This window comes from Pundamilia nyererei, unplaced genomic scaffold, assembly GCF_000239375.1.
Source record: "Pundamilia nyererei isolate P.nyererei 1_Seehausen unplaced genomic scaffold, PunNye1.0 scaffold00257, whole genome shotgun sequence".
Taxonomy (NCBI): domain Eukaryota; kingdom Metazoa; phylum Chordata; class Actinopteri; order Cichliformes; family Cichlidae; genus Pundamilia; species Pundamilia nyererei.
In genome coordinates this window covers 610,987-622,545 of record NW_005187658.1, presented here as the reverse complement: position 1 = coordinate 622,545, position 11,559 = coordinate 610,987, and the positions used below count along the sequence as shown (strand labels likewise).

Sequence of the window (11,559 nt, the reverse complement as noted above, 5' to 3'; positions counted from 1 at the left end):
GCCAAATCTCCGGCGTCTGACGTCACCTACAACATGGGTCGCTTACCTTTCTCGTCACTCTCGCTTACCTTACTCCGCCCTGCCGCCCTTACCTCACTCCTCCGCCCTTACCTTTTATAAGTATTTATAAAATAAGTTTTATAAATACTTATTTTCAATTAAAATATGAAATAAGTATTTATAAAACCTCTACTAACATCTAAATGCTTTTCTAAATACAAATAACATGTTATAAATGAATCTATTATTTAAGAATAAAAATGTGTATATGCAGTTATAAATAACATATTAAGGAAGCACTTATCTTACTGGTGTTTAGGAGTGTGCCATTATTTTGACAGTTCTGAGCCTCTGGACACCTGTGGTGTCAGTGTTACCTGTTTAATGTAAATACGTTTTATTACAGTATTGTTAATCAAAGGTCGGCACATCGTCTTTTTACACTGAAGTGTACGGGAACTAAATGTGTTAGATGCCACCACAAGAACAGCTTAAACATCACAAAAGTGTTGTGCAGTTTACATCACAGTGTCGGTTACACTGCTTCTTGCCACATGTAGCTCGTTTTGGAAATGCCCTTATGGGTCTGGAGGGCAGTCCTCCGCTCCAGACTGACATTGTTGTCTGGATTGGAGGACTTGTTGAAACATCTTGCTGTAACTAAGGCTGGGATTGATGTCGATATAAAACCTTCTGGTTACCAACAAAAGAACCATAGCAACTGTCCAGGCATGACGACGCTTGTCAGAAGTGTGCGTTTGTGATTTCTCAGAAAACACACCCTGCAGTTAGCATTAGTCAGTGTGTCTGAGGCTATGAAGAAAAGCACACAGTGTATGTTCACCTGGCCTCAGGCTATTGTTTCTTTCTACACAGTGATGATTCAGAGGACAGCAGTTAACACACAGCCATGCAAACGCTGCTTAGGATGGTAACCCTACTGCACAAGCTGTCAGGCTACACAGAGGAGAACTGACCGAATGACTGCAAGCTGCCATGTCCATACCCTGTCCTGGTACTTTAGTCATCATCGCCCTTCACTCAAGCCTACATGTTTACACCCAGAAATGAGAACTAAACACAAAGTAGCAGAGGCAGCTGAATTAACTTGTAGATATTAAATTAAATGGCCTGCATTTGTATAGCGCTTTACTCAGTCCCTTAGGACTGACCCAAAGCGCTTCACACTACATCCACCCATTCACACACACATTCACACACTGGTGATGGCAGCTACATTGTAGCCACAGCCACCCTGGGGCGCACTGACAGAGGTGAGGCTGCCGGACACTGGCGCCACCGGGCCCTCTGACCACCACCAGCAACTTAATTAAAAACCAAACTGTTGGAAAACTGAAATGCAGGTAATGGAGTCTGAACAATGATTGGTTTTAATGTTTCATCCTATCAGCTCCAGTAGCTGCACAAACTTTACAAACAAAGAATGCATTTGCTACTTTTAGCTTTCACCTGAAGTCCGTTTTATTTATTACTTGATAATTAATAAATATGAATTATTATTATTAATAATAGTGTACAAATTAAATGAAAATGAGTAATGACTACTTTCATTGAGTGTGTGTCTGGCTCTGTGAGTGTGTGTGCTGATTCATGAGTGGAGGGAGTGGTGGTGCAGGGCGTGACTCTGACACACACTGTGTCACACTATCCAGGTGAGAAATGGTTTTTAAGGCAGCAACACGAAGCAGTGCACACCTTTCCACAGCACAGCTGAACTCCCAGCACAGCAGCCTTCTGTATTTGTTTGCCGACAGCTGCTCCTATTTCTACTGGACGTTTTAACAGGAGGAACACAACATGAGAATACTTTTACTACTGGCTGGTGAGATTTCCCATTTTCACTGCTGCTTTATTGCTATTATATTTATTGAGTTTGTGATGTCAGTTTGAGTTTTGCACGCCACATGTTAGCATTCCTAAACACCCTGAAATAGAAAGCCTGCAGCTTTTTTATTTACTAGCTAAAGAGATGGAAGTAAGCTGCAGCAGTGAACGGTTCGATGGAGATGTTCACGCTGCTGCATGACAGTCTGTCTCTGAAATATGTGATGTTAGACATGTTGGTATCTGTCATGAAATCCTGTGAGAAGATACAAACACAGCCTATAACTACTGTGTAGAGCTGCAGTACATCTTTAAGAATAACCAGGTTAATGTGGAGATGCATTTATAATTTTACCTATTCTAAGTAAACCTTAATCAAACATCAATGTGCTTCATGTACGTGGTTTCATCTGACCAGCACACAGCTTTGGGTTGTTTCGTCCCTTAGAATGACCTTTGGCCTGAAAATAGACAGTACGACAGCTGCAGACCAACATCTCTGTTACTGCTTCAAAAGCAGCATGACACTCATTTAACAGTTTTATTGTAGGTTACTCTGTCTTTTAGATGTATTTTGAACAGCAGTTAATAATAAAGGAAGACGTTTTTGAGAGCCTCAGAAAGCTTAGAGTTAGGTGTGTTGTATTCATACCTGTACACATTCTGCCCTCCTCCTGACAGCCTCAGCCATACTGTCACACGCCCAAAATGACTGCTCATGGGGGGCATGTTACCCACCCACAGATGACTTGCTCCATGGCAGGGCTCACCAACTTCAGGCTTCATCTACCTGTGGCCTCACTGGCTCAGAGGTCTTCTGTACCCCGTACCAACAGGTAAGAGCGTGCTTTCCTGTTTTATCTCTGTGAGCAAATGGAAAGTTTGGAAACTTATATCACCCTTTAACAAACAAGTGAGAACTTCCAGGCATATCTCTGCAGCTAAAGGGTTCTCCAGTTTAAGAGCGTTTCAGGTAAAATATCCAAAAATTCAGCTTTAGTTTTTGATTTAGAGAAAACAAAGATCGCACAGAAGAAGCAGCCGCTTCAATTCAACAATGTCATATGTGACATTATCGGATTGACAGAACAAAAGTGGAAACTCAAAGTGTCTCTGGCAGGGAACAGACATGTACACAAACTAAACCAGTGCAAACCAGAACTGCTGACTGATAGAAGAGGTCACAGACAGGAGGACAAATGAGATTCATGTGCAACCAGTGAGGGGAGGGAAAGACAATAGCAAGTGATCCAAAAACACAAAAACAGGAAGTAAAACCAAGTGAAAGACACAAAGTAAGAAAAAGAAAAGACAACACAGAGCGTGGGGATAAGGCAGCACAGGACACTGGCACTACAAACACAAAGATGAGAAAATATATACAAATAAACACAAACAGAGACTTAGGATGTGTTGATGTTACTTTATCTTCATAGATCACAGTATGGGCAACGTTGGATTAGCCTCAGGGAGCTAATAACTGTCTTAGGCGTGGTCCTCTGTTCATCCATTTAAAGGTATCCTTGTACTTCAGCGTTCACACAAAGACGCACACATGACGATGAAAGCCTTCGGCGTCATCAGAGGAAACAAGTCCGATCTAGCCAGGAATGCCACTTTACTGCTGGAGGTGTCAAATGTTGTATCTAATGAAAAAGAGCTGCAGAAAAAGTGTCGAAGCTGAAGGTACTCGAAGTAAGCAAAACTCTGTTCACTAAAAGAAGCAAATCCAGAATAAACATGCAAGTCCCCAAATTTAGCCCCGTAGACCAGGTGTAATCTAATGAAGGATGAGAAAAACTATGGTTTGTGAAAAGCCCGGCAGAGGGTGGACAGGAGTGTAAGTCAAGGTGGAAGAGTGAAGAGGTGAGCACAGTGTGGCATTCAAAGACAGCGTATGAGCCGAATTCGCTTCCATAACCAGCCATCAAAGAGGGAACTCTTCATATCCAACTCAATAATTCAGGCTCCTCATATTTGTTGCCCCAAAATACAAGAGATTAGGTAACCCTGGGCCTCTGTAAGGCTCAGCGGCACAGGAGGCTTCTTGTTCCAAATAACATCCTAAATAAGGAAAAAAGCTAGAAGAAGCAACATCAGGATAATTTAAACACATATGAAAAGCATGGAAACACATGAAGAGGGAACTGAAAAGATTAGAACAGACCAATGTTCAAAGACATATTTAATTATACATATTTACAAGAGCCATCTTTGCCTCATAAACGTGCCCCCAGACAATTGTAAAGCTGCCAGCAGAGTCCCAGGCTGTTTTAATGTGAATTAAGGGAATATTTCTATGAATAGGGGCAGCAGCATCTTTAAATTTGCTGGAAAAGGAGGAAAGACACTTCCCAACCCATCTTAGACATACTGTCTACTTCTCCAAGACAGTTTCCTGCAAATAAATGATATGTGCATGAAGTATTAACACTGACATTCCTGCTCCCATATGTCCATCTTAAGTTTGCCAGTGAACATCTAAATGATGCTGTAGTCAGATGAAACCAAACTCAAGATGTGCTAAGAAAAACCCACTATGTCCACAGTCAAGCATAGAGGTGGAAACATGTGTTGGGGCTGTTTTTATGCTAATGGTAGAGAACAATGTCACTGGAGATGAGGTCGTGGATGAGTTCTCCAGTGACAATGACCCAAAACATCTGACCAAGGACACTAACAAGTGGCTAAGGAAAAAGAACATTATAGTTATTGTAATATAAGGACCCAGTACACTCAGCGTTGCAGATTAGTGAATGTTTATTAGCACGGTGCTCTCCAGCCTTCTCCTGACTGCTTGCACTGCATGCTGTTCGCTCTCCTCCCTCTGTCCTCCCAGCGTGCTGCTTAAATCGAGAAGGCAGCATTAGAGTGCTGACTGCCAGCTGTGTCAGCCAGTCTCCCCTGGCACCGCCCCCTGATCCCACGGTCCCATAGCCAATCTCCAGACCTCGCGTCTATACAAAATCTTTAGAGGGAGTTGAACCTTCATTTGCCAAGCAGCAGCCAAGCGGCCTCTAAAGAAAAGATTCAGTGTTAATAAATACTGACTGCTGAAATCAGTGGTGCGAGCTGTCAGTGAGAAAATGTTCAGCTATAAATCAAATTCAAATTCAAATTCAAATTTTATTTGTCACGTACACAGTCATACACAGTACGATATGTAGTGAAATGCTTGGACAACTGCTCGTGACCTAAAGAAAACAAAAAAGGAAAAGACTATGAATAAGATAGGAAATAAATATGAAAAATTAAAAAGGGTAAATTTAACTAGGAAGGAATAAAATATAAATTAAGGTTAAAAATGAAATAACTGTACAACACAAATTAGAATGAAGGGTAATTTAACTGGGAAGAATAAGATAAAATATATAAATTAAAGTTGAAAATAAAATAACTGTACAACAAAATACACAATACAGAACTATATAAGAATGTATGAAGAAATATAAATATAAATAAATATATACACAATAACAGCAGCTGTACAAGTATTAACCGGAAATGAAGAATATAGTGACCAGTGTTGTGCAAAAACAAAGTCCAGAAAGTCCAGTGTGTGTAAGAACTGTATGTGTGGGTCAGGACTGTGTGGTGGTGTGATTGAGAGACCGTATCGCCTGCGGGAAGAAGCTCCTCCTCAGTCTCTCTGTGTTGGTCTTCAGGGAGCGGAATCGCTTTCCTGACCTCAGCAGAGAGAACAGTCTGTTGTTGGGATGGCTGAGGTCCTTCACCATCTTCCTGGCCTTGGTCCAGCACCGCCTGCTGTAGATTGAGTGCAGGTCAGGGAGCTCGGAGCGGATGGTGCGCTCAGCTGACCGCACAACCCTCTGTAGAGCTCGTCTGTCCTGCATGGTGCTGTTCCCGAACCAGGTTAAGATGTTTCCCGCCAGGATGCTCTCTATGGTGCAGGAGTAAAAGTTCCTGAGCACCTTGGAGGGCAGTTGGAAGTCTCTCAAGCGTCTGAGGTGGTAGAGACGCTGACGGGCCTTTTTCACCACGGTGTTGATGTGACAGGACCATGACAGGTCCTGCGTGATGTGAACTCCGAGGTATTTGAAGCTGTCCACTCTCTCCACTGGGCACTCGTTGATGACGGGGGTCTGGTAGTTCCTCTCCTGCTTAGTGCTGAAGTCCACTATCAGCTCCTTTGTCTTACTGACGTTTAGAAGGAGGTTGTTCCTCTGGCACCAGTTCTCCAGATTCCTAATCTCCTTCAGGTAGGCCGTCTCGTTGTTATCAGAGATCAGGCCCACCACGACGGTGTCGTCAGCAAACTTAATGATGGTGTTGGAGCTGGTAGTGGCCACACAGTCATATGTGTACAGAGAGTACAGCAGGGGGCTCAGAACACACCCCTGGGGGGCTCCAGTGCTGAGAGTGGTGGAGGCTGAGACATGTCCGCCCATCCTTACTGCCTGTGGTCTGCCAGTTAGGAAGTTGGAGATCCACTGACACATAGATGAGCTGAGTCCCAGATGCTCCAGCTTGGTGGTGAGTGTGGAGGGAATTATGGTGTTAAACAGTACATTCACAGTTTTTCATAAACTGCACATGTCAGCACTGTAAAAAATCCCAATACTCAATATTAAATAACATGTACAGTTTGCAAACCAATGCAACTGGATTTTGTTTGTTTTTTACAAAGTCCAGCATTCTTTGGATATATGGCTGGTTCTACAGATGACTGAGGATTTACTTCAATATAGTGAATAAACTGTGTTTACCAAGCTTTTACTCGGGCAAAGGTTCAGTGCTAGAACTATTAGAAATTCACTGGTACCTGCTCAGTGACCCAGCTCATGTGGCAAAGCAGAGAATTCAGAGGCCAGTCCCTGGTCTCGAGTTCAGGGTCAGCTCAGTGGCACACTGTCCTTACATCACACATTACACTGAATCTCTTGTGGGAAAACAAAAGGTTTATTTATGTCTTTGTGTTTTTATTCTTTCAGAGGAAGATGAAATGTTGTCCGTGTGACTCCAGGAACCCAAACAGTCAGCTGGCCCACAGTGTCCAGGATGTTGTGTCCACCTCAGGGCCAGACAGATGGTGGCAGTCTAAGAAAGGTGGGGGGTGAAAGCAAGCAATCATAAAGAAGGACTCATGCATAATACAACTAATACACTATACTGACAAAAGTACTAATCTGCCTTCACATGCGTGTGAACTTGAGTGTTGGCCCATTCTTAATAAATAGGCCAGTGAAGATCCTCTGCACCAACCTAGCTCGCTCGTGTCTTTATGAGCAGTCATGATGGCAAAGGAACCGGCCATCCCCGAAGTGTTCCCTCAAAGTTGGGAGCATTGCCAGACGCAGAAGCGTGATTTGTCACTCCAGAGAACACTTCCACTGGTGGCGTGCTTGACACCACTGCATCCGACACTTTCTATGGTGCTCAGTGATGTCAGGCTTGGATGCAACTGCTCAGCCATGGAAACCACTCCACTCTCTATGCTCTCTTGAGCTAATGTGAAGGCTACGTGAAGTTTGGGGGTCTGTAGCAATTGACTCTGCAGCAATTTGGCAACCTCTGTGCACTATACTCCTCATGATTCACTCACCCCACTCTGTGATTTTACGTGGTCTACACTGAGTGGTAATATAAGAGAAACTTTGACACAAACTCAACCACAAACAGTTGAGTGTGGAAAGGAAATTTCAGGTGTGGACTTGTTCTACAAGTAGCATACATCCCGGTATCATGCTGGAATTCACTGAGCTCCTGAACGCAACCCATTAATTCACAAATGTTTGTAGAGTGATCTCCATTACTAAGGGCTTGATTGCATCTTGATTGCCACTTCCATGACCAACGTGCACCTTGTGGCCGTCGAAGTGATTGAAACACTTGAACATCAGGTGGCTGTAGTTGGCTGTTGCTCAGGAGATACTCTACTAACTGCTCATCTACTAATCGGAGGGTTGGTGGTTCCATCCCTGGCTGCTCCAGTCTGCGTGCCAAATAAACTTGGGCAAGATACCAAGTACACCAAGCTGCTCCTTAATGCATCTATAGACAGAAGCCGTTCAGAAAAGGGTTACTCCTGGTAGGCTTTAATCAGGCTCCACCAGAGCACTTTGCTCTCAGACTGCAGACTTACTCGTGGTTACCAGGTTATTTATGAATCGAATGGGAGACAGACCCCACAGCTTTCAGGCCTGTATTCTTTGGAAGCAGTGACCAGTTCACTTACTGTGTGTTTTTAGACCGCTTTGCAGTTAATCATTAGATAACAGTGTGTTCTTCTACAGTGTGTTTTTTGTCCTACCTCCTTCTGTTTAACCTCAGTGGGTCAGGGCTGGTTGTTAACTCCCTTTTAACAGTTTCTTTCTGTTAAAACACTGTTACCATGTGTTTGCTCATAGGGGGTCATCTTGGTGCTATAGAGTTAAAGTGCATTATATTTGAATTGAAAACTATGTCCCCTATGAAGCCTATTGCAGTTGCTATTGACTGGCAGGGCCCATGATCCCTATACAGGACCCAAAACACTTCGGGTCATTCCAGTTCATACCCTGTCAAGTGCCCACCCGTCTCCACCTCTCCCCCTGGATATCCAATCACATAAGATCCACCAATATTTAGCCACACCCTATCATCCAGTAATATAGTGTACACTGTTAAGTGCAGGAGGATTGCCAGGATTTATACATCGGGGAAACCAAACAACCTCTGGCTAAGAGGATGGCAGAACACAGCAGAGCCACCTCGTCAGGCCAGGACTCTGCAGTCTATTTACACCTACAGGCCAGTGGACACTCTTTCAAGGATGAGGATGTAACATCCTGGACAGGGAGGAACGCTGGTTTGAGGGCGGAGTCAAGGAGGCCATTTGCGTGAAAAGGGAAAGACCATCTCTGAATGGAGGAGGGGCCTAAGGGTACATCTGTCACCATCTTACATGCTGTGATTGCAGCCATTCCCCAGCTCTCTGTGAATGGGACTCATGGTTATTGGACTGGTTATTACGGTATATGGCGTTTCTCTACTTCATCTAAACACTCAAAGCACTTTACACAACTTGCCTCATTCACGTTGTTTTTTATGCTCTTTCTGGGTAAGTATCTGTCTAACATTTACATGCTCTGATGGATGCATCGGAGGGTTAAAATCTTGCCCAAGGATATTTGGCATGCAGACTGGAGCAGACTGGGATCGAACCCAAACTTCCAACTGAGTAGGTGGCTTGCTCTACCTCCTGAGCTAAGGGCTGTATGAATGGTACGGCATGTTAATGATAATGAAACTGATCTCACAGCCCATTGTCACTCACTGGTGCTAGTTTCTGTCATTATGCAAATGTACTGTTTATAAGGGTGGGAAACCTGCAGTCAGCTCAGACTGAAGAAGTTACCTGGATGAGTTACAAAACGTTACTCGACCTGAAAACGCTACGTCCAGATGAACAGAATCAACTTTTTTGGAACTCCCTTACCTGGATGATTGAGCATAAAAGGACAAAAAGAGGTGAAAGAAGGTGGGCAGGAAGATGATTGGACGAGAGTAATGATGAGAGTATTGGGACTGACAGTGTGGGAAAGCAGTAGTGATGTAAAGAACAGGAAAGCAAACAAAACTCAGGAAAGCAGGGAGACGACTGATTACAGATCTTTGTTATTGAGCTTACACATACGCTACATTACTGCTCTGCTCTCTGTTCCTGCAGAGACGAGTCCAGTTACCCTTCAGCTCAACCTTAACAACCTGTTCCAGCTTGACAATCTGGTGCTCAACTTCAAGGTATGACACAGTCTGTCCTTTCAAGCTTAATGAATGTTCTATGCATCCATGTGATTTGACTCAGAGACTTTTTGTAGAGTGTATGCTACTTTGCTTTATTTTGCTGGGTTTTTTTCTCTGCAGGGTCCTCGTCCCAGTGCCTTGGTCATAGAGAGGACACTGGACAACGGCAAAACATGGCAGCCCACCCTCTACATGGCAACTAACTGTCAAAAAGCATTTCCCAGCGTACCCACAAGAGTTCCTCTTGCCATGGACCAGACATACTGCTACACACTGCCCCCTACAGACTCAAATCCATATAAAGATCACACAGTAAGGGAGAAATTGCTGTTGCTCCGGAATAATTATTTCACCTTCATGTTTGCCAAATGATGATGTTTCCTCTTCGTTTCTTTTTTATACATTTACATATAAGTACATCCTTAAATACATCATTTTGTCCTGAACAGAAAAAATTCTGTTTCTTATTTTTATTTTTTATTCCTTTATATTTAAAATGCATAGGTCTTATTTTTATATTTGATTCATCCTGTATAAATAGACAAATACATAGCATCCCAGACTGTTTGAATCTTTCTGAGTGGGAATGGCATCAACAAAAGGTTTCTAATAAATGTAATGCAGTATTGCAACAATGTAAGATGTTCTATCTGTGTACAGAATTAATATATATGCATTTCACTTCCCCAGATTCAGTACAGTCCTTTAGCTCAATACGCTTACGTCGCCGCTCCCAAAAGCCAAAAGATTGAAGGTAAGTTTTCTAACATCCTTAACAGTTCCATGGATCAACACTGGCCTTTGCATCCAGTTTAAGTGTGTAGTTCAGTGACTCATAACTATTTTGTCTACAGATGTGTCTGGGTTAACAGGGCTGAGGGTGAGATTCACAGAGCTGGGTGATGTGCCTCATCTGCCAGGCAGGAGTCTCAGTAGGTTTTACGCCCTGAAAGAGATGAAGGTGATGGGCAGCTGTATGTGCCATGGACATGCTAACCGATGTCTGCCACAAGGATACAGCAGTAACCTTCTGCCCAGTACTATACAGGTCTGTATGCAGGGCATTTTACCCTTTCATGGTCCCAGGCAGTCATTCGAAAGGTTTACAGTAAGCAAATAAAGTCAGATCACTTTATTTGTTGATCTAATACAGAAGTCCTACTGTAAGTTCCCAATGGTTACTTTGTGTTATGTCAGGATGCCATTGTGGTGTATGATAGAAGCAGGTTCTTTTGCACAGTGAGGACTATATCATCAGCAACACAGCTACAAAACACACATCAGCCAAAATGATTATAGTGGAAAGCCTCTAAAACTATTTTAATATTACAGAGACGTTTTTCTTTAACTGGATGTGCGTCCCTAATTATTCCCTGTGTCACTGGAAATTCACCCATGCATCCACTTCCTCGACCAGCTATCCAGCTCAGGGACAACCTGAAATCCATCAGCACGTCTGCAGGGAAAATAAAAAATGTTTCGATGACGCCACACTTTTGGAGACCTTATTTCCTTCTTGTGGTTTTCCTTGGTGTGGTTTTTCATGTGTTATGTGGAGATTGTTTCCCCGTGGACACACTGACGGATGTGAGGATTCCTGATTGTACTTTGTCTTGTGGTGATGTGTGCATGTAGTGATCATTTAAGTATTCGGGTGTGCTTGTGAAAATAGACTTTTATCGCCGATTATCCGCCATCAGCTTATTCCTAGCGTGACGACATGGTGTTGGTCCAGTTTGTTGATCTGCTCATTGATCTTGGCAGGTGAACGCACAGTGTGACTGCCAGCATAACACAGCAGGTGTGAACTGTGAGCTCTGTGCTGATCTCTACAATGATTTGCCCTGGAGACCTGCAGAGGAAGGCAACACTCATGCCTGCAAACGTAGGACCTGCTACAGACTCTTTAAAGTGTGTGTGTGTGTGCGTGTGTGTGTGTGTGTGCGTGTGTGTGTGTGTGTGTGTGTG

At 43.4% G+C, this 11,559-nt stretch overlaps 1 protein-coding gene across 1 annotated transcript in view; it reads left to right on the top strand.

Annotated features, from left to right (window-relative positions):
- Positions 1–1,687: 1,687 nt before the first annotated feature.
- lamb3 (laminin subunit beta 3) overlaps positions 1,688–11,559 on the top strand; it is an 18,944-nt gene continuing 9,072 nt past the window's right edge. Inside the window, exons 1-8 of the mRNA XM_005749887.1 lie at positions 1,688–1,843; positions 2,527–2,681; positions 6,798–6,912; positions 9,515–9,588; positions 9,712–9,903; positions 10,282–10,345; positions 10,446–10,639; positions 11,356–11,476. Coding sequence (XP_005749944.1) covers positions 1,819–1,843; positions 2,527–2,681; positions 6,798–6,912; positions 9,515–9,588; positions 9,712–9,903; positions 10,282–10,345; positions 10,446–10,639; positions 11,356–11,476 — 940 coding nt within the window. The 5' untranslated portion in view covers positions 1,688–1,818. The remainder of the gene's footprint in view (positions 1,844–2,526; positions 2,682–6,797; positions 6,913–9,514; positions 9,589–9,711; positions 9,904–10,281; positions 10,346–10,445; positions 10,640–11,355; positions 11,477–11,559) is intronic.